The sequence below is a fragment of the Cottoperca gobio genome, chromosome 21, assembly GCF_900634415.1.
Source record: "Cottoperca gobio chromosome 21, fCotGob3.1, whole genome shotgun sequence".
Lineage (NCBI taxonomy): Eukaryota > Metazoa > Chordata > Actinopteri > Perciformes > Bovichtidae > Cottoperca > Cottoperca gobio.
In genome coordinates, this window is record NC_041375.1 from 21,098,541 (window position 1) to 21,121,248 (window position 22,708).

The window sequence follows — 22,708 nt, forward strand, 5'->3', positions numbered from 1 at the left end:
CTAATATCTATTAATCGCAAGGAATATTGTTTTCGCGATATTCAACAATCTTATCGCACATTTTCCTTATATTGTGCCGCCCTGGTAATAAACCTCCACTGTTATAAAACACATCAATGAGCCACACTGTTCATGTTCCTTCATTACGATGAACGAGAGCACCACATGCGTATTAATCCGCAGCTGAAAATAGTCCCAAACAAATGAACAATTTACACCTGTTTAAAACGATATACAGTGTGCAGAGATTTGTCTATTATCTTACTTTTCCTCTGCTGTACTTTGTCCGTTGCGACTTGGATCCTCCACCAGGACTTTCTTCTCACCGGGGATGATCACATGCAGCCCTGCTTCCTTTGGCGACCCTGTTTCAAAACAGAAGAGCACTCAACAAATCGGTACTTTGCTTCGTCTCACCTTGTAGTAAGAGGAGTCAGTACGGAACTTCTTTATTGAAACAAGTGACAGCATCGAAGAGAACCGAGCATAGACCAAAACTGGTAGTAGTGTGTTAGTCATGCACAGACCAGAAGAGCCGCAGGAAAGTGAAAGGAAATAAGAGGCTGTGGCGATATCTGGCAAAACAAACACACAAATCTACCAAATATAAACAGATTTGCTCTTCTCACAAATCACCAGAATACCAGTGTCTACCAAATGACAGATTTTTATTCAAAACTCATGATACAGCGTTTTGGGACTTGAACACTTTCAGCAGAGTAGAACAAATACACCGAAGGCGCCGTTTGCAGATAAGACATGGTCACAAGTGTGAATACAGCATTAGAGCACACAGAGGACAACGTTGGTCAAAAGGCAGTTGGTCTCTTTTTACACCGCCTGTCCCACAGTTTGACTTCTTAAACCACAGAATACATCCGTCACAAAATATAGCACATGATATAAGGACAGTGATATTCTTAGCTCAAATACTCAAAGAAGGTAGAATGGATTTTTTTCTTTTCTTGCTCCATGATAACTAGTATTTACAGAAATGGAGACGATGTGCTCTTATATTTCAAGTCCACTCTGACTGTATTCTGAGGTTGATGAGTAGCTCACATTGAAATGTTCCTGTATAATAATCACGGCCTCGTTTCTTCTTTTTTTTTTTACCCTCAATGCTTTCGAAACACCGAAGGTGAGCATTTACACTACGAATGAGCATTTACTTTACAGTAACACTGAATACTCTGGTCTACCTTTAGGACTATATCATACACACTCTAGGTAGACGACAAAAAGTACAGAATTTAACAGATTCTATCCCCCACCCCCACTGGCCCGTTACATGATTGTGCAAAATAATTCAAACACTTCATGTTATAAGTTTCAGTGTAAACTTTGATACAGAGCAATAAAAAAAAAAAGAAAACAAATTATTCTTCCAGGGATCATTTTGTAAACATTGACATACAGAATAAAATATAAATAAATTAAAAAACGCCTGTATACAAAATAATGAATACAATAAAGGAATCATTTCAGAAAGCGTAAATAGTTCTGTAACATGGACCAATATATTCCATATGTCACCCACATTGCTTGCTGTAAGAGGAGATAGACTCTACTGTAAGTGGATGCCAACCTGTACTTTTAATACCAACACTGTAAAAATACTTCTTCATAAAAATAGTCATTAATGCAAGAGATAGCATGGGAAACCTCGCAAGCCAGACAACACAAAGTCATGTCTGGCTTATGAGGCTATGAGTTTGTTTTTGACATTAAGCCATAGACTGTAAGCATCAAGCTAACCTGCTCAAATTGTCAGAGTTTGGTAACAGCTCCACCTTGAGGGAATAGTTCAACATTTTGGGAATTAGGCGTATTCGCTTTGTTGTGCTGAGAATGTAATGAGACGATCGAAACCACCATTGTCTGTACAGTAAATATGAAACTAGAGATAGCAGCTGGTTAGCTTAGCTTAGCATACAGACTGGAAGTAGCCTAGCTAGTTTAAGTAATGAGTTGTTTTCTGTTTTTCGTGTAACATAACTAGAAGATTGAATCATAAACATTACTTTCTTTCCATGAGTGAGACAAAAAAACAATCTAAATTAGCTTTATGTTTGAGTGTTTAGTGTTAGCTTAGTTAGTATTAAGACGGGAAACAGCTAGCTCCATCCAAAGAGTAAAAAAATCCACATATGAGCAGCTAAAGCGCCCTACTTAACATATTATATATTTTCTTTACTTAATTGAAATATTAAGCTTTAGAAGTGCTGGTAGCTGGATTTTCTTACCTTTGGACAGAGCCAGGTTAGCTGATTCCCGCTGCTTCCAGTCTAAATGCTAAGCTAAGCTAAGCTAAGCTAACCTGCTCCTGGCTCCAGCTTCATTTTTAACGTAACGTTCAGAAAGAAAGTGAATAAGCTCATTTCCCAAAATGTTGAATTGTTCCTTTAAGTAGCAGGAGACTTTAAACAAAGGCATTTGATTTGTATTACAGGACTGTAGCTGTGTTAGGCTGTAGTTTACAGTTTATTCGGGTATGCTATGCTTGGTTTAAATGAATCTTTTTATTTTGTTAACGCACTAACTTGAGGTTTAAAACTAAAATATAAATGCAACCCTGTAGAACCACTGACAGACAGCAACATTACTGGATGGAAGATCAGGCTTTAAAAGGATGATGCTGAGGAGACTACACAATACAGAAAATGAATGATTTAAAAGGATCAGCTCGCCAAAAATACTAAAAAACATATTTCTCACTTAACTCTAGAAATGGTATCTAGTGTTGCATTAAAGTATGCAGGTTCCTGACTGAGGTTTCTGCTTCCACAACATTACAATATAGTTAACTGTAATTTAGTTTGTAGTGCTCACAGGAATGGAAACATTTTTAATTCACAAAATAACGTACGTGTCCTTATTGAACACACTGTAAACCGTTTTCATAGTAACAACTTCTTCAGTAGGAAGTGGTTTGATGACAGTGAGGTCTTTCGATTATACAGAGTAATTGGGAAACTGATCCTGAAAAGACACATCGGTGTTGAATTATTTTAAATGTCATTTTTCAAAGATGCAAGCACCACAAACTAAAAGTAATTCACTTCGATTGTATTGGAGTTGAGGCAGAGAAAGAGCAAACAAAACGATCTGCATTGTCGGATACAACTAGAAGTAAGTGCAAAAATATGTTTAAATGTTTGTTAATTTGGATGAACTAAACTCTTTAAATTCACTGTTCTTAGTCCGTTAGATGTTATCCAGCTGGAGCGACTATAAAGTGAAGTGTATGTGATAATCTCCTCTTTCTGTAGCAGCTACTTACAATAAGGAACCATGTCTCACAAAGTAAAACATTTAACAAGGATTTTTAGTATGTAGTAGCTTTTGGTCAAGTGGTCCGTTAAATGTAATCCTGTTTAGCGACATAAATATAAGATTCAAATGATGAAAACAGCATAAAGAATTTGGATATTTCATTTGCATGCTGCTATATTATCAGGCAGCAGGAGCATGTGTGCCTGAACCTGTGCGTGTGCGTGTGTGTGTGTGTGTGTGTGTGTGTGTGTGTGTATGACATCTGTGCTATGTTTGAGCATACATACTCTAGAAACACATACTGGAGAGAAGCAGTACATGGTAAATAGAATACACTCGTTCCTGAATTACATCTGAATATCAGACAGGAAAAGCTCAGTCCCCATCTCTTCCTCCCGTGGTTATCCCTCCCCCTATATTCCTCTCAAGCACCCCTCGACTCCCTGCTGAGAGTCCGCCACATTTATGGTCAAACAAGGGGAGTGGTCACATTCAAGATAAATTAACAATATTACTAAACACTTACTGCATGACAACTACACAAAGAGAGGAGGCACATAAAAGGGAAAGTGGCAAAGGCAACAGGGAGATGCTTAAAACATCTTAAAACAAATAAATAAACCAAATAAGTTAACAAAAACATTAACAAATATATAATAGAAAATAAATAGATAAATTAAAAAATCTAGTTTCTTTCGATACATTGAAGGTAAAAGAGGTAAGCGCGCTGTACGTTACATTACGATACAGCGTGGCAATACTGTACGTTCTTTAGTTCTGGTGAGAGATGCAGCTCTTACGGGGCACCGAACCCATCCTGTAACTGTGGGTGGTCCAGATGGAGTCATAGTCAGAGTCCTCCGAAAGGTCAGAGGACAACTCTGGCCGTGACACGCTGCTACGGCGGCCTGGCGAGTCCATACAGGACCGGTCCACGTCGGCCAGCACGTGGTTGTGCATCAGGTCAGTGCCCTGCCAGGCTGTTAGGGGCGGGGGCCAAGTTTGGCGGTGACGTTGTGGATGTAGAGGGAGGAAATGGAGGGCGAAAAAAGAGGAGTGGCGGCGCAGAGGGAGGAGGTAGCATATGCAGCACGCGACAAATGGTAAATCATAGAAAAACCAATGACAGATGCAGGATGGGAGAAAGTAATAGGACAGTATGGAGAAAATAAAAATTGATGAGAAAAAGAAGGAACTCGAGATAAAAACGGAGCAATGCCAAAAAAGTGAGGAGTGGAGGAGAGACAGACAGAAGGAGAAGATACTGTTAGAAAGATCAGTTCAGAATACCAGCGTTAAAGAAAGACACCGAGTAACAGAATACAGGTAAGTAACGAGGACAGTAAGTAAGGTTTGGTGTTTTCTTACTGGAGTTAAGAGTCTGCCTGGTTTTGGCGCTGGTGCAGTACGCCTCAATAACTTTCAGGATCTGGGCATCTTCTTCCAGAGCAGCTGTGCCTGAGAAAGAAAAGGTGAAGAGGAAAGAATTAATTTACACACTTACATGTCCCTCAGATCCCGGGTCACCGTTTCCCTCCTACTACACACAAATTACAGCATCTGGACACATTTAAAGAACGTTTCAGGAAGTACACTTATTCTCTTTCTTGCCGAGAGAGAGATGAGAGGATCGATACCACTCTCATATCTGTTAAGAAGCTAAAGCCAGCCGTTGCTTAGGTTAGCTTTGCAAAAAGGATAGAGCACGATAGCTGTTTTCTAAGCCTGTGTAAAAGGAACTATGTAATACAATTTCCTAAGCTAAGCTAACTGTCGCCAGGCTGTATCTTCATACTTAACGGAGAGAGATGAGTGTTATTTAATCTCATCTAACTCTCGGTAAAGGCCCTGTCACACATATCCATATGACAGAAACGTATGACGGCGCAAATACGTCCAACTTTTCATTGGATCGGAAAAGTGAACATATACAGATACGCATGTCTAACTTATTGATAGCGCATCACTTCCTAATACAAAATGTTAAGAGCTCACTGTGTTACGCTGGGGTGCGTTGTTGAACGCTGATGTTTTGAGCATGTTCAAAATTACGGGACGTACCCGACGTGTGCTTCATAAGATATGCAGACGTTACACATAAGTTACGTAATACGTACGTGAATATTTACCCACGTGAATACCTACGTGACTACGTTAGAGGTACGTTAGATATAGGCTACGTCGGCTGACGGTGAACCCTACAGTCAAGTTATTGATAACGAGTGGATACCCTATTCCTACCCTATGTTAAGATTATGCCTGACGACGGAGTAACTTATTAAACGTGTTTCTACAGTACAGCTAGCGTTCAGCATGTTAGCCGTTCTCCAGCATCAGCATGACGTGAACCAGATGGCACTTTTCCAGCTCCGTTGTCCAGACGCTCTGATACGTTTTAAATAAGTAAGTGATACGCTATCAATGTTTGACATACGTATAATAATTCGTTATGTATTCGTTATGTATACGTCAGCTACAACACCGCTGTGGAAAAGTTGGACGTATTTGGATTTTGAGCTACTTTTCATTTACGCCGGCATGTTTCTGCCATACGGAGATGTGTGACAGGGCTGTGCGTCTGGCGTGTTTGGAGTAACGTCTGCGTCCTTCAAACGATCACAACATACCCTTACTTTATATCAACCTATTGCCGATATTTAGTATGCGCCGGAACACGTTTCTGTCATACAGATATGTGTGACAGGGCCTTAAGAAAGCGAATTCGCTTTTCCACAAAATGTCAAACTGTTGCTTTAATATGAAGAAGAAGAAAAAAGAAGAAATGTACATTTTGTATCCGAGTTTTAACACAAACTCTGGACATAAGTAGGAAATATTTGAAACGTACTCTTCCTCAAGGCAAATTCCTCCTCAGACTGTTTCCTCTCAGGCTTGCGCTTGGGAAGGAGTTTCTTCACACTCTTAGGACTTTTACTGAGATCCTGAAAAAAGAAAAAAGTGAGATTAAAGAATTGTATGACATTAAAAAAACATATGAAGAAGCTTTAACTGCATAAAAACAGGGTCCCTCACCTCCTTGTAGCAGAGGGCTGCAGAGGGTCGTAGAGGGGGTGCGGGTCGCAGACAGCTCAGGCTCCAGGGTTTGGGGGTGTTGGGTGGTTCCAGTGGGCCCCACATCATGGTGCTGTGAGACGTTCCATGGGAGGAGGGGTGAGGCAGGGTGTGGTAGGTGGGAGCCACTGTCATGCCCCTCCCCTCAGCGTGCCGGGACGGGGTGAGAGGGTGAGATGGGAGCTGAGAAATTAAAGAAAAAGGGCCTTATAATAACTTATAATAACGCAGATGCAAACTCCCTTCAGGAAGGTGCTATAGGATACCCACAGCTACTAGAAAGAGACATTTCCAATAATAGTTTTCCAATAGAAATGTCTATTCTATTAATTAACAGCCAGTCGATGCACAAACATATTTTATGTTTAGTAAGTACTTGTCAGAAAGAAACCAGGCAGGGTGCATCTCCAACACAGTGACAGTATAGTTCCAACCAGCCCACTGTTCCTCAAAACTGTCATCAAAACATTGCAAATATTCGTCCCTCCTTTTGGGAAACGCGGCCCTCAGTAGTCCAGATGTTATATCCCCCAGCTTCATCCTGCAGCACCTCCTGGGGGAACCCAGAACAATCCCAGGACAGATGGGGTGTGTGTGCGTCTGATCTGCCTCTGGGTCTCCAGTGAGGATTTCGTGAAACGAAAACTATCACTAAATATGTTTGTCGACGACCTTTCTTTCCCCCCCATGACTATGACAAGAAGATGAAGAGACGCCATTAAACTGCGATCAACATGCGAGATGTTGACAAAAAAATGACGAGACTTAAATGTAGTTTAAGAAATAAAAGCGTAACCAAAATGTTAAAGTTAACAATGAACAGCTGGGTTTGGGGATAAGAACCACGAGGAGACTTTTAGTCCACTCAACTTGACTAAAAAAACAGGATGAGGTTGACTTTGCTTGTGTTTTTCAATAACAAGGACATCTGACTAAATATATAAAAAATAGACACAATTAACACTAGTCTATTGAAGGTGCCCAAAATACAGGGAAGACTCCTCTTGCATGTGACACATTACATTCCCCTTGGTGGAAATCCTGTGTAGAGATTATCTTTCAGACTGTTACCTCCTGCAATGCAGCCTCCAACATGCACGTGGCTTATTATAAATGAAATGATCATTATTGTTGATTGTTTGTTCAAGCGGTAAGGCTGAATGTTGATCGTATTGCATCCGTTCTAGCGAGAGAAATAAGCCACTTCACACGGGGTTATCCAGCAACGTTAGATGGTTGCTTGGGTCTTTTGTGAGCCACGCAAATCAATACACTGTACATTCTGCGTGTGGGTATGTAATCATTATCTCCTGACCGTGTGGCAGGGAACAGTGAGGGGTTTGTGGCTGGGTCCTGTGGCTGTAGTGTGTTTGATCTGTCTGCTCAGGTGCTCCACCCAGTCCTGCAGGTCCTGCTGGTTGGTGCACACCACCTGCAGACGGTCAAACATCGTGCCTGCAGGAAGAGAAACAATGAGTTTGTAAAAGGCATTGTGCATAAATGAATCACACACTCACGTTCAAAATGTCTTCAGCCGAACTCAAACAAAACAGAGATCCTTGTCAGTGGGTCCCGCTGGTTCCTTATTGGATCATATCCAGCCTGTTGCAAGGAATCTGTGCACGTCATGTTTTTATCATCTTAGAAATGTCTCAAATCTAATTTAACTTTTAAAGACACAGAGACCATTTTACAGGCCTGGATTACTGCAACAGCCTTCTTATTTGCCTGAACTAAAAACCTATTGATCGACTCCAGACTGTGCAGAACTTCCAGGCTCTTCATGTCGTCTCTCCTGCTAAATCTCGGACTTTGAGATCCTTGAGCAGAGGTATTTACTCTGTTCCAGAGGCCCCGCTGAAAACTTAAGAGGACATTTGCAGTCAGGCTCTCGAAAGATCTGATTGCTGCCAGATTATTTGTATTATGTTGCTCATGCAACCTCACCATTGAGCTCAAAGGCGTTTTTATGGGCTTCACAGTCTTCTAGTTTGTTCACCGTCATGCTGGCCAGGGGCAACTTTCCCTGCAGAGGGATCACATCAGAATTAAGACAGAGAAATGACCTTTCACTCACTATACCAAGAACAGAAGACTAGAGACTTACAATCAGACTGATCTGAGGAAGAGTGTTTATTTACTGACCTGGAAGATGAAGCCGCTCATCCTGGGACTCGCAGACAACATGAGGAGGACGTGCGGGAAGAGCATGAGGTAGCGCTCGCTCTTCTCCTGACGAATAGGCATGAGAGAGAAATAGAAAAGGGAAAGTGTGAATGCAAGATAATGATAAGGTATATTTATAGGCTGTATAAACACTGTATTATTGAAAGATTTGACTAAAAGCAAGTTCAGATCAAAGATTCCCAAGTATCTAAAGTAACATTAGTGGAAATGATCTGGCAAGAAGAACATATTGGTCACAGGTCGCAGGAGGTTAACAACATACCACGCATCATCAGCAAATGTTTCCCAAAGTGCACCTTTAATGTGGCATTTATTCACAAAGGTGCATTATGCATTATCATAACACAACCTACATCCTTTTAAGAAACTCTTTCAATCACTTCTCAAACTCTCTGCTTTTCACTCATTGTAGCTACTTAGCAGCAACAGTAATGGGAACAAAGCGCCGCAATTTAAAAGGTCATTTTATAAAGTTATCCAATTATTTTTCAGCTTGTTTGACAAATCATATAATTTTCTTGTGTCCTTGTAGCAAATGTTCATGGCTGGGTATCGGTGCACGGCTCAGAGGTTGGGAACAACTAATCAAGACAACTTCAATGTTTGAACCTTTGACATGAACGAGCACATTTTCTTTAACAAAGCAGAAACTGAAAAAGCTCTCAAGTCAAATAAATTAGATTTTAGTATTTAATTACAGTGTTAAGTTTAAGTGAGGTACTATTTTAGTGGAGAAAGGTCAATGTCTGGTAAATCTTTTAAAGAGAGGCGCTCGCCAGTTATAATGAGGAATAAATTAAAAAGGTTTTTGTCCAAAGCTGCTTACTTAGTGCATTCAAACTCAATACTGCTTTTTATGCAATTAAGGTTTGTGTCCACTTAAGATGTCACAATTACAAGATTCATTTGTGCTCTTCTGCGTCACAGAGAACTCCAACTGGGAGTTCTCTCACCACGAGTAAATGATCACAGTAAAGCTGAGGGTCAGCAGTGACAGTAATGGGTTCAGCAAACATTTTCTGTAGAAGCAACATTGGTAGCAGGTTCTAGTGAAAATGAAGTGCAGGTTGGATGGCGCCGTTACCTCGGAGCCAGGACTCTGGACTAACACCTGGCTCATGTAGAGCACAGAGCCCAGGGTCTTGATGTCATCCCCCTCCCACAGCCGGATGGACTCGGTGAGGATCTGCAGCTCCAGCTCTTTACGCTTCCGCACCTCCTGGCACTGAGCCTGACAAGACGGAAAACAAACGACGGCTTAAAGACCTGCTGTGTCTTCATATCATTTCATAATAAGTCTGGTCACATGCGACATCTGACAGGAGAGGAAGTGAGGTCGTCTTACAGACAGACTTTTGAAAGACGCCATGCACTTCTGAATGTCTGGCCGGTCGGGATGAATCTCCTGCAGAAACAAAAGAAACAAGCTGGTTGTTAAATAAACGCAGATATTAACACAAGTGCTCTCCACGGATGTTTCTTAACACACCTCCATGTGCCTCTCCAGCTCTTTGAGTAGGTTTGGGTATTTGTCGAGTCGCATGAAGGGTTTACTGAGGCCTGTGGTCAGGGTGAGGATCCCAGGACTGACGGCACCTCGGCCCTCCATGAACTCCCCCAACACGTCGCTGCAGGAGGACAGAAAGAGAAAATGTAACTTAAACAGTAACTTCACAGAGTTTGCAACCAACACAGTGTTCGGAGGCTCTGTTAGTTATCTCTTATTGGCTAGTAGGGCTGTAGCAAATGACATTTTTTCAACACTTCTATTAAAGTTTTTGAATTAAGCTTCAACAGTCTACTCCTATTGTATACAGTCTATGATCTACACCCGCTGTTAACACCTGTTAATACAGGCGTGTGCGATAACTTCCACAACCTGCAACAGCAGATAGATACAACTGTAAACCTCCAACAATACAACCTGTCACTTTTCTAATACAAGCTGTTACAAACAGCTGTTTTCCCTGTGTCCCTTGCTGCATGAACAAAGGTTGTAATCACTGTAAAATAAACGTACCTGTGCTGGGTGAGTAAGTTAACTGCACAGGGGTGGTTGGAGCAGTAACCGACATAAAGAGCCTTCATCTGTGGCATGAGGTTGAGGAAAAAGCCTCCCACCCTTTGCTGGCTCTCTGGAAGCCTGAAGAAAAAGAAATATCACACACTGATTAACAACTTCTATAAAATCTCTCACACACAGGCAAGAGCAGAAGTCAATGGATTTGTCAAGTCATGACAATTTATATAGCGCAAGTGACACTTTTCATACTGTATTATATAACACAACATCCCCCCCATGTCCTGTAGACTAAAAGCACTACAAAATCACATAATCTGACACATTCCCTAGTCTGTGGTTTAAACCAACATCGGTGTAGTACAGTTGGCCCGACACTAGATGTCCCTCTGCTTATTATGAAATAGTGAGGCTGCTGCTGCAGTGATGCTGTGTGTGTGGGGGAGGGACTAACTTGGTGCACTCCTCTAGTGATTGGACGAGCATCTGCTGGAAGGTGCTGATCTCCTCGAGGTTTCCCAGAATCAGAGCCACGTCTGTGCCGCTCAGTCTGCAGGAAGAAGAAGAGAGGATGGGAAAAGCAAAATGGTGACAACGTGCAAAAGAGTTCCTGTTGTACAATAATCGTGCTGAAATAATCAGGTTCTGAACGAGTCGTACTTGTCGATGCTCTGAAGAGGTCGCAGGTAGTTTGTCAGGAGGCTCTGAAGGTCCTTGGAATATTCTGTCTCTGTTTCTAAAATGTTCTGCAACACCTGCAATAGAAACAGAAAATGTACAAGATTTGCTGCAGAGTTAATATATTATGCATGAGAAATATGGTGTGATTCACAATACACGTTCTTGTGATGCAGACTCTATCATTGATGTGTTTGATGATGAGCATCATATCTTTCATATCAGAGGAGCGTGAGACATGCTGAGTGAATTCACAATGTCAGTGTGAGAGACAGAGAGACAGAGAGAGAGAGACAGAGAGAGAGACAGAGAGACAGAGAGAGAGAGAGACAGAGAGAGAGACAGAGAGAGAGAGAGACAGAGAGAGAGACAGAGAGAGAGACAGAGAGAGAGACAGAGAGAGAGAGAGACAGAGAGAGAGACAGAGAGAGAGACAGAGAGAGAGACAGAGAGAGAGAGAGACAGAGAGAGAGACAGAGAGAGAGACAGAGAGAGAGAGAGACAGAGAGAGAGACAGAGAGAGAGAGAGACAGAGAGAGAGACAGAGAGACAGAGAGAGAGAGAGACAGAGAGAGAGACAGAGAGAGAGAGAGACAGAGAGAGAGACAGAGAGAGAGACAGAGAGAGAGAGACAGTCGAAATAATTTACAAATTCTAAATGTAAAAGGCGCAGATACAAAGCGAGCACTACTGAAACTCCTCAGAAAACAGAATCCTGACATGACAACATGATGTTAGTGGGAGAAGGAGAAACAGAGAAGTAAGAAAGCAACATAATGTGAAAATAAGACATTAAATAACTTTCTGAGTCTTTACCAGGTTATAGTACGTCTTGCTGATCGCAGAGGTGTCGAAGCCTTTAGGTGGACTCTTCAGAGTGCCAGACTTGGGGGACACTTGTTTGTCTGCAGCCAAAGACAAAAGAGATGAATTAGTGCAAATATAATGAACTCTGAGCCTTAAGTCATTTATGCAAGAAATGTTAAATATTGTATTAAAGCGGACCAATAGGTAGTATTACATGCAAATAATCTTACCACTATGAAAGTGTTACTAATGTAATGCTTCTAAACTATCTGTGGATGAGTGCTGATCCGTATTTAAAATCAGTTATCTGCACAGTTGATGATTCTTCTCCTTCCTAATTCAGAAACTAAAAATAGAACTGGCTGCAGAATCCCTGTAACCAAAGTGTCCCAGTGACCTTTTGTTTTACTGCACATGTGAAGCACAACACGTCTTTACGCTGTTTGATCTTCACAGTAACTCCACATCAGACATACTGTTTGTCTATTAGGCTTTACATTACAATAAGATTTATCAATTATACTTTGCATCAGCATCAGCAGTCCTCTTTTCCCCCTTTAACGTCACATCTCAGCATTTCATCCATCACACGAGCTATAAGGTTACCAACACTGCCGTTATGGAAAAATATGAAGAAAATATGTTGATAAACAGACGTTGAGAGGAAATATTATAGACGTGCAATAGGACGACAGCGGCGTCAGGTGGACTCGGAGTAACTTACTTGAGTTAAAGTTACCAAAGGCAACAGGGAGAATGAAACATGGTGGTATTTCGGCTAATCCGGATTGACTGAAATGTAAAAAAATGGACTAAACCATTATAAAATAGTTAGTGGGTTTCTTTGACTAAGATAAGACTAAAATGCCCAGACTTTTAGTCAATTAAAGCTTAACTAAAATAAAACAGGATGAGTCGACTAAATATGATAAAAACTATACTCCTGAGTACTACTTTAGTTTTTATTCCTTCTTGCTTTCTATATATTCTATACTGTTTGTTCTTACACTCACCAAATATGATCATTAAACTTTGGAATAAATAAATGAATGTCAGTCGTAGAGAGGAGCACAGATCTTGCCACACGGCACATCGACTTGTTTTACAAGCGAAGAAACCACAGACCCCGGCGGGCCTGGAGGAGCAACAGATGCAGGAGCTGTGTAACCAGATGGAAAGGCACAGACAACGGCAACTGTGATGTGACCGTCCTGGTTGTCTTTGTCTGAGGGAAATGTGAAAACGTCTGTTCTCAAAAATGATTTAACTCTTCAAGCTGCTCTGTGTTCATCCACAGACACAAGCAGAGCAGCAGGATTTATTAGAATTGTGTATTTCGAAGAATGTTCTGAACCCCTGCACTGTTGTAAATGTTGAATCGTGTCACGGAGGAAGTCGAGGAACCTACCAGAGCCTTTGACTTCGCGGACATAGTTGCTAGGAAACCACCCAGACCTGCCGTTGAGCATCCCCTCCCACCAGCCGCCCTCCTCCTGACGAGTCACGCCGATGAAGTCCCCCTTATTAAAGGTGAGCTCATCCTCATTGTTCTGATGGAAGCTGAAACGCGCCCTCACCAGCACATGCTGTCCACTGTTCTCTGACATGTCCTGACGAACGAGGGAGGGGTGACACCGAGGAGGGAGAAGCAGAAGAAGAAGAAGAAGTGAGCAGAAACATTCACAGTAAACTTAGTAGGAAGACAAGTCAACAATCATATTCATTGTTTCCATCCCTGACATATTTCAGCATATTGCAAACAAACGCGTCAAAGTTCAATTCCACAAACTTAAATGTTTTTAAAACATTAAAAGCTTCACAAAGGTCGTTCCTTTTGTATTGCATTATAATTGAGATGCGTTAATGTTTCGTTCACTGTGCCGTCAGCGAGTGTTGACCTTACCAGACTGCGAAACTGGTTGTGCAGCAGCTTGGAGGATCGGCCCAGTGAAGCCTGAGAGGACAGCGACTCAAACGACTTGATGCGATGGGCTGAGGAGTGTCGGGCGCACACCGAGTCACTGCCCACGCCGATATCTGGACAGGAAGTGCAAAATATAAATACACCAGACCTGGTATCTGCAGTCAGCGCCCACACACACACACACACTCATGACAACTCTCGCCCGTCTTTCATAAAAAACACCCACACGCATCATGTAACTCACACGTTGCACACGTTTCGACTCACCTGCAGTGACTTTATTCAGAGAAACCAGACTGCTCAGCACCTTTGAGAAGTTCAGTCCGAGCAGCAGGTCACTGGCCTCAAACGGCTGTGGGTGAGAGAGAGGGAGGACATGGACAACATGAGGCAGAGAGTCATCAGGAAATGCATTACCCTTTCAATCTAAGCGCTTATTGCAGCGCAGTACGGCTGTGTCATCAGTTGGCGAAACACCCGAGGTCAGCAAACACAACGTACTGTGTATCTGCAGCAGCTACAATCAGATCCTATGTACAGCTTCCTACTATACTGGTTCAATGATGTGCACAAAAAGCCGAGTTTCCTTCATACAAGAGCTTCAAATCTACAAAAGCAACATTGAATTCATGCAACTGATAAGTACTTCCTGTACAGCCAAAGTCTGATGTATAAAAGGCTCATTTGCATATTGCAAGATAAGACAACTCTTATCAATAGCAAGTGTAAATGCTAAGACCTGTGAGCAGATGTCAGTATCCAGACACAGAAACAAGCTGCACATCAACACTTCACGTCATTGTTGTCCAACAAACGTTCTTTTTAAGTGAAAAACAAGCTAATTCCGCTGCGCAGAGGATTGTAGGACTGCATGCAGTTGGAGATCCTGGGATTGTTGGCGTACTGCATTCGACACTCTATGTATTGGGACATAAATCTTTTCCTGGCATACTAAAGAGCACGGTAGTGTGGGTATTGGAACACACCCTAGTTTCTCAGAGCTCCAACGTTGACGTTAACGCTATTCACAAGTCAGAAACGTGTAATGATGAGTGTCACAGAGAGGCTAAGGATGTCAGGAAGTGTTGAAAAACAGACAAATGCTTCGCTTGGGGCTTTTTGTTTCCTTCCCACAGGATTAGTTAACATTGAATAATGCCAGCCTTCTACACTGACTGCTGTAACAGTGTAGGGACGGGATGAGTCACTGTCAGTGTGACTGTCGTTTACTATGAATGGCAGTGATTGTATCTCTGTTGATGACTGCTGTCCTCTCTCTTCCTGTGTAACGGCTTTATGTGATTAGTTACTCTCGCTTCAGTTGTACTGAGGGTGAATAACCGTGATATGAGTCTCTTTTATCTTCCGCTTTGAGTGCAGATATGTCCTCGGGGAATATGTGAATGATGTGTTTACGAATTGTAAAAGAGAGTATGTGTGTGTACAGGCTACTGTCCTTGAGGAGCATTCATATGAAAGCCCCCTCTTCCTCACCCAGCAATACTTCCACTGTGACTGACGCTACAACTAACATTCAGTATTTGTACTTTTGCTTTCCAACAACATCTCCAAGAGTTTGGTTCTTCTCTGGTCGGACAGATTCTCCGGTAGAAATATAAAGTTAGCAGTCAGAATGAAATCAAATGTTCATGCATGGAGATAATGAACACGACAAGCTTCGACATGTCCTCTTACGCTTCAACATCAGTCAGGTAATGATCCGTCAGAGCAGGCTGAGACAATAAGTGCAACACCCTTCTGACTCAGCGAGCTGCAACAACGTGCTGAACTGCTCACACACTTGTCCTGAAAGGAAATGAGTGTTTACCAGGAGTTACAAACAAATAGTCCCTGTACACGGCAGTTAATGGGATATGGTTACATATCAGATTCTTAGTAAGGGATTACTTAAATATACTAAATTATGATGCAATATTAATGCTATTAATGGTCTTTTACAAAATTACATTCCCATATAACTAAATTGCATTCTCAGTTTTAAACACGTGGTGAAGTGAAACAAAACAAAAACCCAACACATCTAAGTAAGTACGTTATTATATCATTTAAGTTACGGACGTACATTTAAGTGAAGATTGACTTCACAGGAATGTGGTCTCCTGGTTGAAAGTCATGTGTTTGTTGACAATGCAACAGGACAATGATCCGAAACATACAGACAAGGCAGCCAAGCAGCTTTTTTTAAAGCCAAACAGTGGGATATTTCTCACCGGCTAAGTAAGTCAGCTGACCCCAATCCAACTGATCATGTGTTTCAGTTCCTGAAGACAAAAACTCCACAGACAAGCAAGAAACGAAGATTAAACCCGAGCGACCGGGTGTTTCAGGCCATTATTGAGACTGGTGAATTTATCTGATTTGATGCATCAACCCGGCCAATTTATCAGCATAGCTCTGGTGAAGATGGCTGAAGTACAGACCTTCTGCTGCAGAACAGACCTGCTGCTGCAGTACAGACCTGCTGCAGAACAGACCTGCTGCTGCATTACAGACCTTCTGCTGCAGAACAGACCTGCTGCTGCAGTACAGACCTGCTGCAGAACAGACCTGCTGCTGCAGTACAGACCTGCTGCAGAACAGACCTGCTGCTGCAGTACAGACCTTCTGCTGCAGTACAGACCATTTACTTCTAGTGTGCTAAAATTGGGGGGAAATTCAAAAGGATTTGACGAACACAGATGTAAACACCCTCAAATGAAAGCTTACCTTTCAGAACGCTAACGTCGTGGTCGTTGCTGTAATTCCAATCCTAACTGCTTCAGTAAATAACCACCTGGAGCTTCATCACTTAATCAGTGAACATGTTGATAACGGATTCATCAATACAGTTGAATATTAGACAAACTGAGAAATCTGTTGGTTTTGTATTATCAGTGAGATTAAGCATAAACAACACATTCGAATATTTTACATCGGGCTCTGAAACCTTTGATGGCCATTAAAAAATATATATATATATATATAAAAGATATGCGAGTGTCTAAATACCTGAAACTGCATTATACATCTTATGCGGTAGCTTTATGATTCAAAAGCCTTTTCTTGTTTACATTTTTGATTGAAAGTCACTCATTAGTCGAGACAGATGGATCTGTGATTATTCTCAGGGTGGACTCGGGATAAGGTTACTACACCAGAGGGACCGGTGGGTCATGGGAGCTGATGATCACTTCCTGTGGTCAAAGCCATTAGGGGCCAGCACCAGCAGCTGTCTAAGTGTGAGACATGGTCTTGAATGTCTAATCTGCATGAGGTATCCAAATTAGATCAAAAAGAGATCAATCCTGTCCACACTACAAACACAGCAAAGCTAGCATTGTTGATGTTGAACAAAACACCCAGTTTAACTCCGTTAAAAAAAGAGGTAAATCAGGACTGCGAAAGCAGCGTCTATCTGTCCGTAAGAGGCCACTGCACTAATCTGCAGCCGCAGCTACCTGGGGTCAGAGCCAGCAGTCGGCTCTGGAGAAGATCCATCTTTGCTCCACAGATGGTGAGTGGGAGGACTGTCATGTCCCAAACTACTGTAATCCTGCTCTGTTCGGGTCACTCAAACAAAATGTATTTTAACACAAGGACTTAACATTTATTACCTACGCCACACGATGACTTAGTGCTGCTACATGCTAAACTGCACTAGTGTGTATGAGTAGGTTTTGAATGGTGTGTTGTGTATTGTATGTACCTTTGCAGTACTTGGAGAAGTCAACCTAATCTAATTGTGTACAAAAGAAAATGGCAGGAGAACGGCGACGGTATCGAGCACAGTGAAGTGAAGGCAGTGAAGTGCACAAGTCAGCAGGACATAAAGGAATGTTTATGATGGAGATTTGACTATTTGTCTGTAATAAAACGGCAGATTATTGCTCAACACTGCCAGAACCTGGCCCTGTACTGAGCCAAAACAAACAGAGGCCTATAAGACCAATAAAATCACAACCGATGTCTTTTGCTTCCCTGACATTTCGGCTGTCTGCAACTTCCAAAGGGCATGTTTCACTTTCACACACTTGATGTGACAGGGCTCTCTGTCTCACACCATCTCCACCTCTTGTTCAGTGGCTGCAGACTCAGTAGGCAGAGTCAACGCTGAGGAACACTGAGTTGTATTGTCAAACTAGGATGGTTCAATGACCCTTCTATGCACTGGCCAACACACAGCCACAAACAGCACGCCGTCCTCCATTTGCTTAAGATTATGGAAGTATTCTCACTTGTCATAACTGCAACATAACCCAAATATTTCTATACAGCCATGCAAGGGTGAGGCACTTAATCTGAGGACATGTTTAGACTATGCACCTTATAATAATAATAATAATAATAATAATAATAATAATAATAATAATAATAATAATAATAATAATAAGACTGTAGTTACCATGTTAGAACAAGACCCACTTATATAACCATGGTCCGACACGGCTCATAGCTACTGTTCTTAACAAAAAGAAATGTTTATACAAGGCGAGCTAGTGTGAACCGGGGGGGTGACAATAAAGCCACGCATGAGCCCGAGGACAAAGCTCTGCATTAATTAGAAAACATTAACCAGCTGCTTCTAAACCTAAGCGGTGAATTTGAGCAGGGCACAATGTAATAGTGTTATCAATTAGTGTGAAGCAAAGGTCGGAAAATGTTGCAAATATATCGCCAGTGACTTAACGGACAAGCAGACCTCTCTCAGCCGGGCGATGGGTGCTTGTGTTCGGCTTGCAGTTCACTCCTCCTCCCTGTATCCAGGGAGCCCAGTGAACCCATTGTTTATTGTCTCTTCTTAAACGTGCACTTTAAAACAGCCGTTCTCGGTGTTTTAATGCGCGGACGGGTGTGGTATGAGCACAACATTACAGCAAATCTGAGAAGGGACTTACCTCGACGCGAAAAGATGTGCAGCCCTTGAGGAACTCCTTTATGTTGCTCAGGCACTCGCCGTCGTTCTTCGGTTCTTGGTAAATCTGGAAAGACGGAAACGCTGGTTACAGGTAAACTTCCAGTTTGCGGCTCTCTTGCTTCTTCTTCTTTTCTTTTCTTTTTTACTCTGCGGTTTTCCCTGAACATGTATCTTCTCTCTCGACACGCATTCTACATTAGTGTGTGTTTGCAGCTCCGGGAGGCTGAACACTGATCCCGCAGCGGGGAAGTGGAGGAGGCTGTGGGATTGGGTCGAGGGAAATGACGTTGACTAACAGGGATCCCCACTGATGCTGGTGGAGCCTATGGGTGCACTGTTACACAACAAAGTGGTAAAGACCGAAATGAAGCCTCGTTGATATAAAGTGGAGTGGACAAAATATTAGAAACACCTCTTATTATAAAGCAATGCAATTTAACAGCAATGAATGTACACCTCTCTAAAATAGTATAACCTTCATGAAAGTAGGATTTATAGCAGTATTAGAATGCATTAGTTTGAGCTAATTGCATCTAATAAACTGGCATCTGATTGTATATATGAGTAGGCCTGTATGTATATTATATATGTATCACATTTTACAACTGAAAAATCAATTTGTCTTGCTCTCTTGTGGACAAACTGTGTAATGGAGACACCATTTTAGTATCCTTGGGATTTCTGTCACTTATGGGCTGACATATATGCCAATACTGGTTCGTATATATATATATATATATATATATATATATATATATATATATATGTATATATATATATATATATATATATATATATATATATATATATATATATATATATATATATAGAGAGAGAGAGAGAGAGAGAGAGAGAGAGAGAGAGAGAGAGAGAGAGAGAGAGAGAGAGAGAGAGGCTCGTTAAAGCTGTTTGGAAGGAATCCTGATACATTAAATATCATCTCTGGTCTATATAGCGCTGATGTCAACCCTGATAGCAACTGACATCTGACCTGATGGCATGATATGACCAGCCAATTAACAACAAGCGCAGGGATTTCAGATCATTATTATAGGAACTCAACAGGTAAATGTGGGAGGCATGGTATGGAAAGGAAAGTTCCTCCCAAAATCGACAATACATATTTTCCTTTTGACCTGCAGAGCTATTCATCAATCTGGATTGTTTTGGTGTTGGAGATATTGGCAGTAGAGATGTCTCTCCAATATAATTCAACTCGATGGCACATTCAAAAAACTCAACAGCAATGTCTCTTTCCAGAAATCATAAAACAATTGCTCAGGATGATCCACAGAGCTTGTTGTGAGTAGTTTCATGCTACAGTTCAGCCGAGGAGGGACGGCGTTAATGATTAATGCCATCTCTACAGCCGATATCTCCCACTCTCTGCAGCTCACACCTAAACAATCTTCATTGATGAATAGCACCAAAGGTACGAATCAAAATGTATTTTTGATTTTGGGGTGAACTGACATTTTAAGAATCATTATTAAAAGTGAAAGTAGAAGTGGTAGTACTTAGATCTTATCCCAGATATATCGTATCGGTGTATATGTTGGCTGATAAGGAACAAGAAATGCCAAAGATGTGTTTGAGGTTAATCTGGAAGGTGTCACCATTACATAGTTTTTCCACCAGAGGGCGCTGATGCGTTTATATTCAACTATAAATGTCCTTCTCAGTACATATATTAGTCACAGCTGTTTTATAAGGAGATGAATGGGATCCTTTACAGAAATGTGGGTTTATGATACGTGTTTGGCTAGTATATAAAACTCTTATATATATCAACATCTGCATCAACCTCAAAAGATCCAGCAGCTAATCTGACTGGCTGTAGAAGTATTACTATAATCAGCTCACTTTGTTTATATATTCAGTTACAGTTTAGTCTCTTTGGATCTATTATAGACATTGTTTGCCTCTGTTGTTCCACTGACGTGTCCACAGGTTTCTTCTCTGACTACAGATTTAGATTTGTATATTGTAATCTTTTAAAAACCATTTGGATTCATTGATCACAGCAATAGTTAGTTTGATAATATGAACATATTATTGTGGGAACAGAGGCATTTAATCCTTGACCGTCTAGGAAAAGCAGTTACGTGTCAATATAACATTTTTTTAAAGTGCTGTATATAGTATGACATATATAGTATATAATATGTGGCTGATTATACCACACTGGTTTGACTTTCAGCCATCAGGACAAGGCACCTGTTTCAGTTGTATTCCTCTAAATAATTTCAAATATTTAGAGAGGCTGTCTTTTACATAAAACCCTTTTGTGTGTGAAACAAGGAACAACCCCTCGTCAATGTGAGAGGGTGGCAATGGAGGAACCTGTTTGCCATTTAAAAGGAAAATGTCTCATTTGCTTATGTGGAGCTGCAGGCAGCCTGGAGCCTCTTTTCAGGAAAACATTGCCTCCCTCAGGCAGCTGTCTAAACTGCCTGACGCTATACATTGACAGACACAAACACTGCGCTGTGTCTTTAAATGGGGAGAGGGTCCATCTCTGTCTGTGCGCCTTTGCAGTCAATGGCGGCCCACTCTTATTGCTGAGGTCTGTGTACAGATGGTTAGTCATCCCTGGCTGCTCATATTGTGTGTATCAAAATACATTGACATAAACGCCACATAACACTGGATTAAAGAGGAATTTAAAACAGGGTTAAAACACGATAGCGCAGATCTGAGTGCTTAAACCTGCATTAAAAACATTAAACAAGGCCTTCATTATAAAGACCATACCACCAGAGGATCTAATTGCTCCTGGTAAATTTGATCAGTCAATTTGCTGTTTGCTGTGATGTTAGAGGAGATCAATACGCGGTGGAAACAGCGGCCCTTTCTCTGTTACACGCTGACATACGTGCATGGGCAGCCATAAAACATAGCAGGGCTGTTTTCGCAGACAATAACCCGGGCTGTCGTGACCTACAAAAGAAATCGCCTCATGGACCACTGGGCATAAAGAGAAGCCCAGACAACAAACCGCGGCGGTTCCACGGACAGCGGGCAGCACACAGACACGCCGACGGGGCGGGCGGGCGGTTATTCAGAGGGGAGCGGGGTGTGTGTGCGTGTGTGTGTGTTTGTGTTATTGCCCCTTACTTTCTCCGTGGAGCCCGGGCTGAGCCGCTCCAGAAGCCTGCACAACACCACCCCATCTTTCAGGGAGGTCTGCAGAAATGCTTCAGGGTCCGAGATGGTCTTCTTCGGCGACTCCAGCACCCCGAGCGTAATCAACCATGTAACCGTCTGTTCCGCAGAATTCATGTCCAGTCACAACAGATCCTATTCAACAAAGCGGTGTTTTGGGTATCCGAACAGCTTACCGCCCCGGTTACGTTGTCATCTGTGCGTTAGAACAGAAACATAATTAATCCCAAAAAAATGATGCATGAGATGTCGATGAGAGAGGCTGCAGAAAATCCTCTACCTCGGGTAGATGCGGATGACGGCTGGCTGGTGGAAATTCAGCAGGTCTGAATTTCCTCCCTGTGTTTTTCCCCCCTCTAACCTGGCAAACTGTCAAGTGCGGTTCGCTGTGATGCGTTGAGGCAGTGGACTGCATACATGCGCAGCCGCCAGCCACTCATCCATTGGATGACATCACACAACAGGGACAAGCCAGTTGTTAATGCACTTCAGCAGCGTGACATGAATAGGCTTTTCTATGCGTGGCTTTGCATATCCTGCTCTTTTTTTTATCTGTTTATTATAACCAGGCTGCAGGCTGTGTGCCGCTTTCTGCTGTAAACTGCGGTGTTTGGGACAGGCCTCAATTCAAAAGAGGAAGCAGCTGAGCAGGTCAGAGTATAGG

General features: G+C 42.0%; 1 protein-coding gene across 5 annotated transcripts in view; it reads right to left on the reverse strand.

Annotated features, from left to right (window-relative positions):
* The window catches only part of arhgef7a (Rho guanine nucleotide exchange factor (GEF) 7a), a 24,173-nt gene extending 1,774 nt beyond the window's left edge, over positions 1-22,399 (reverse strand). Inside the window, exons 1-20 of one of the 5 annotated variants that reach the window (XM_029458641.1) lie at positions 21,997-22,399; positions 18,860-18,943; positions 14,232-14,316; positions 13,944-14,077; positions 13,449-13,650; positions 12,050-12,138; positions 11,216-11,310; positions 11,010-11,105; positions 10,556-10,678; positions 10,025-10,163; positions 9,881-9,940; positions 9,620-9,766; positions 8,494-8,580; positions 8,296-8,374; positions 7,664-7,803; positions 6,310-6,531; positions 6,125-6,218; positions 4,645-4,734; positions 4,077-4,256; positions 266-365 (exon numbers count right to left, since the gene is read on the reverse strand). In XM_029458641.1, coding sequence (XP_029314501.1) covers positions 266-365; positions 4,077-4,256; positions 4,645-4,734; positions 6,125-6,218; positions 6,310-6,531; positions 7,664-7,803; positions 8,296-8,374; positions 8,494-8,580; positions 9,620-9,766; positions 9,881-9,940; positions 10,025-10,163; positions 10,556-10,678; positions 11,010-11,105; positions 11,216-11,310; positions 12,050-12,138; positions 13,449-13,650; positions 13,944-14,077; positions 14,232-14,316; positions 18,860-18,943; positions 21,997-22,161 — 2,411 coding nt within the window. In that variant the 5' untranslated portion in view covers positions 22,162-22,399. Of the gene's footprint in view, positions 366-651; positions 4,257-4,644; positions 4,735-6,124; positions 6,219-6,309; positions 6,532-7,663; positions 7,804-8,295; positions 8,375-8,493; positions 8,581-9,619; positions 9,767-9,880; positions 9,941-10,024; positions 10,164-10,555; positions 10,679-11,009; positions 11,106-11,215; positions 11,311-12,049; positions 12,139-13,448; positions 13,651-13,943; positions 14,078-14,231; positions 14,317-18,859; positions 18,944-21,996 lie in introns of those variants that run through there. The other 4 variants (XM_029458638.1, XR_003834261.1, XM_029458637.1 and 1 more) reach the window with 4 other exon arrangements.
* Between the last annotated feature and the right edge of the window lie 309 nt (positions 22,400-22,708).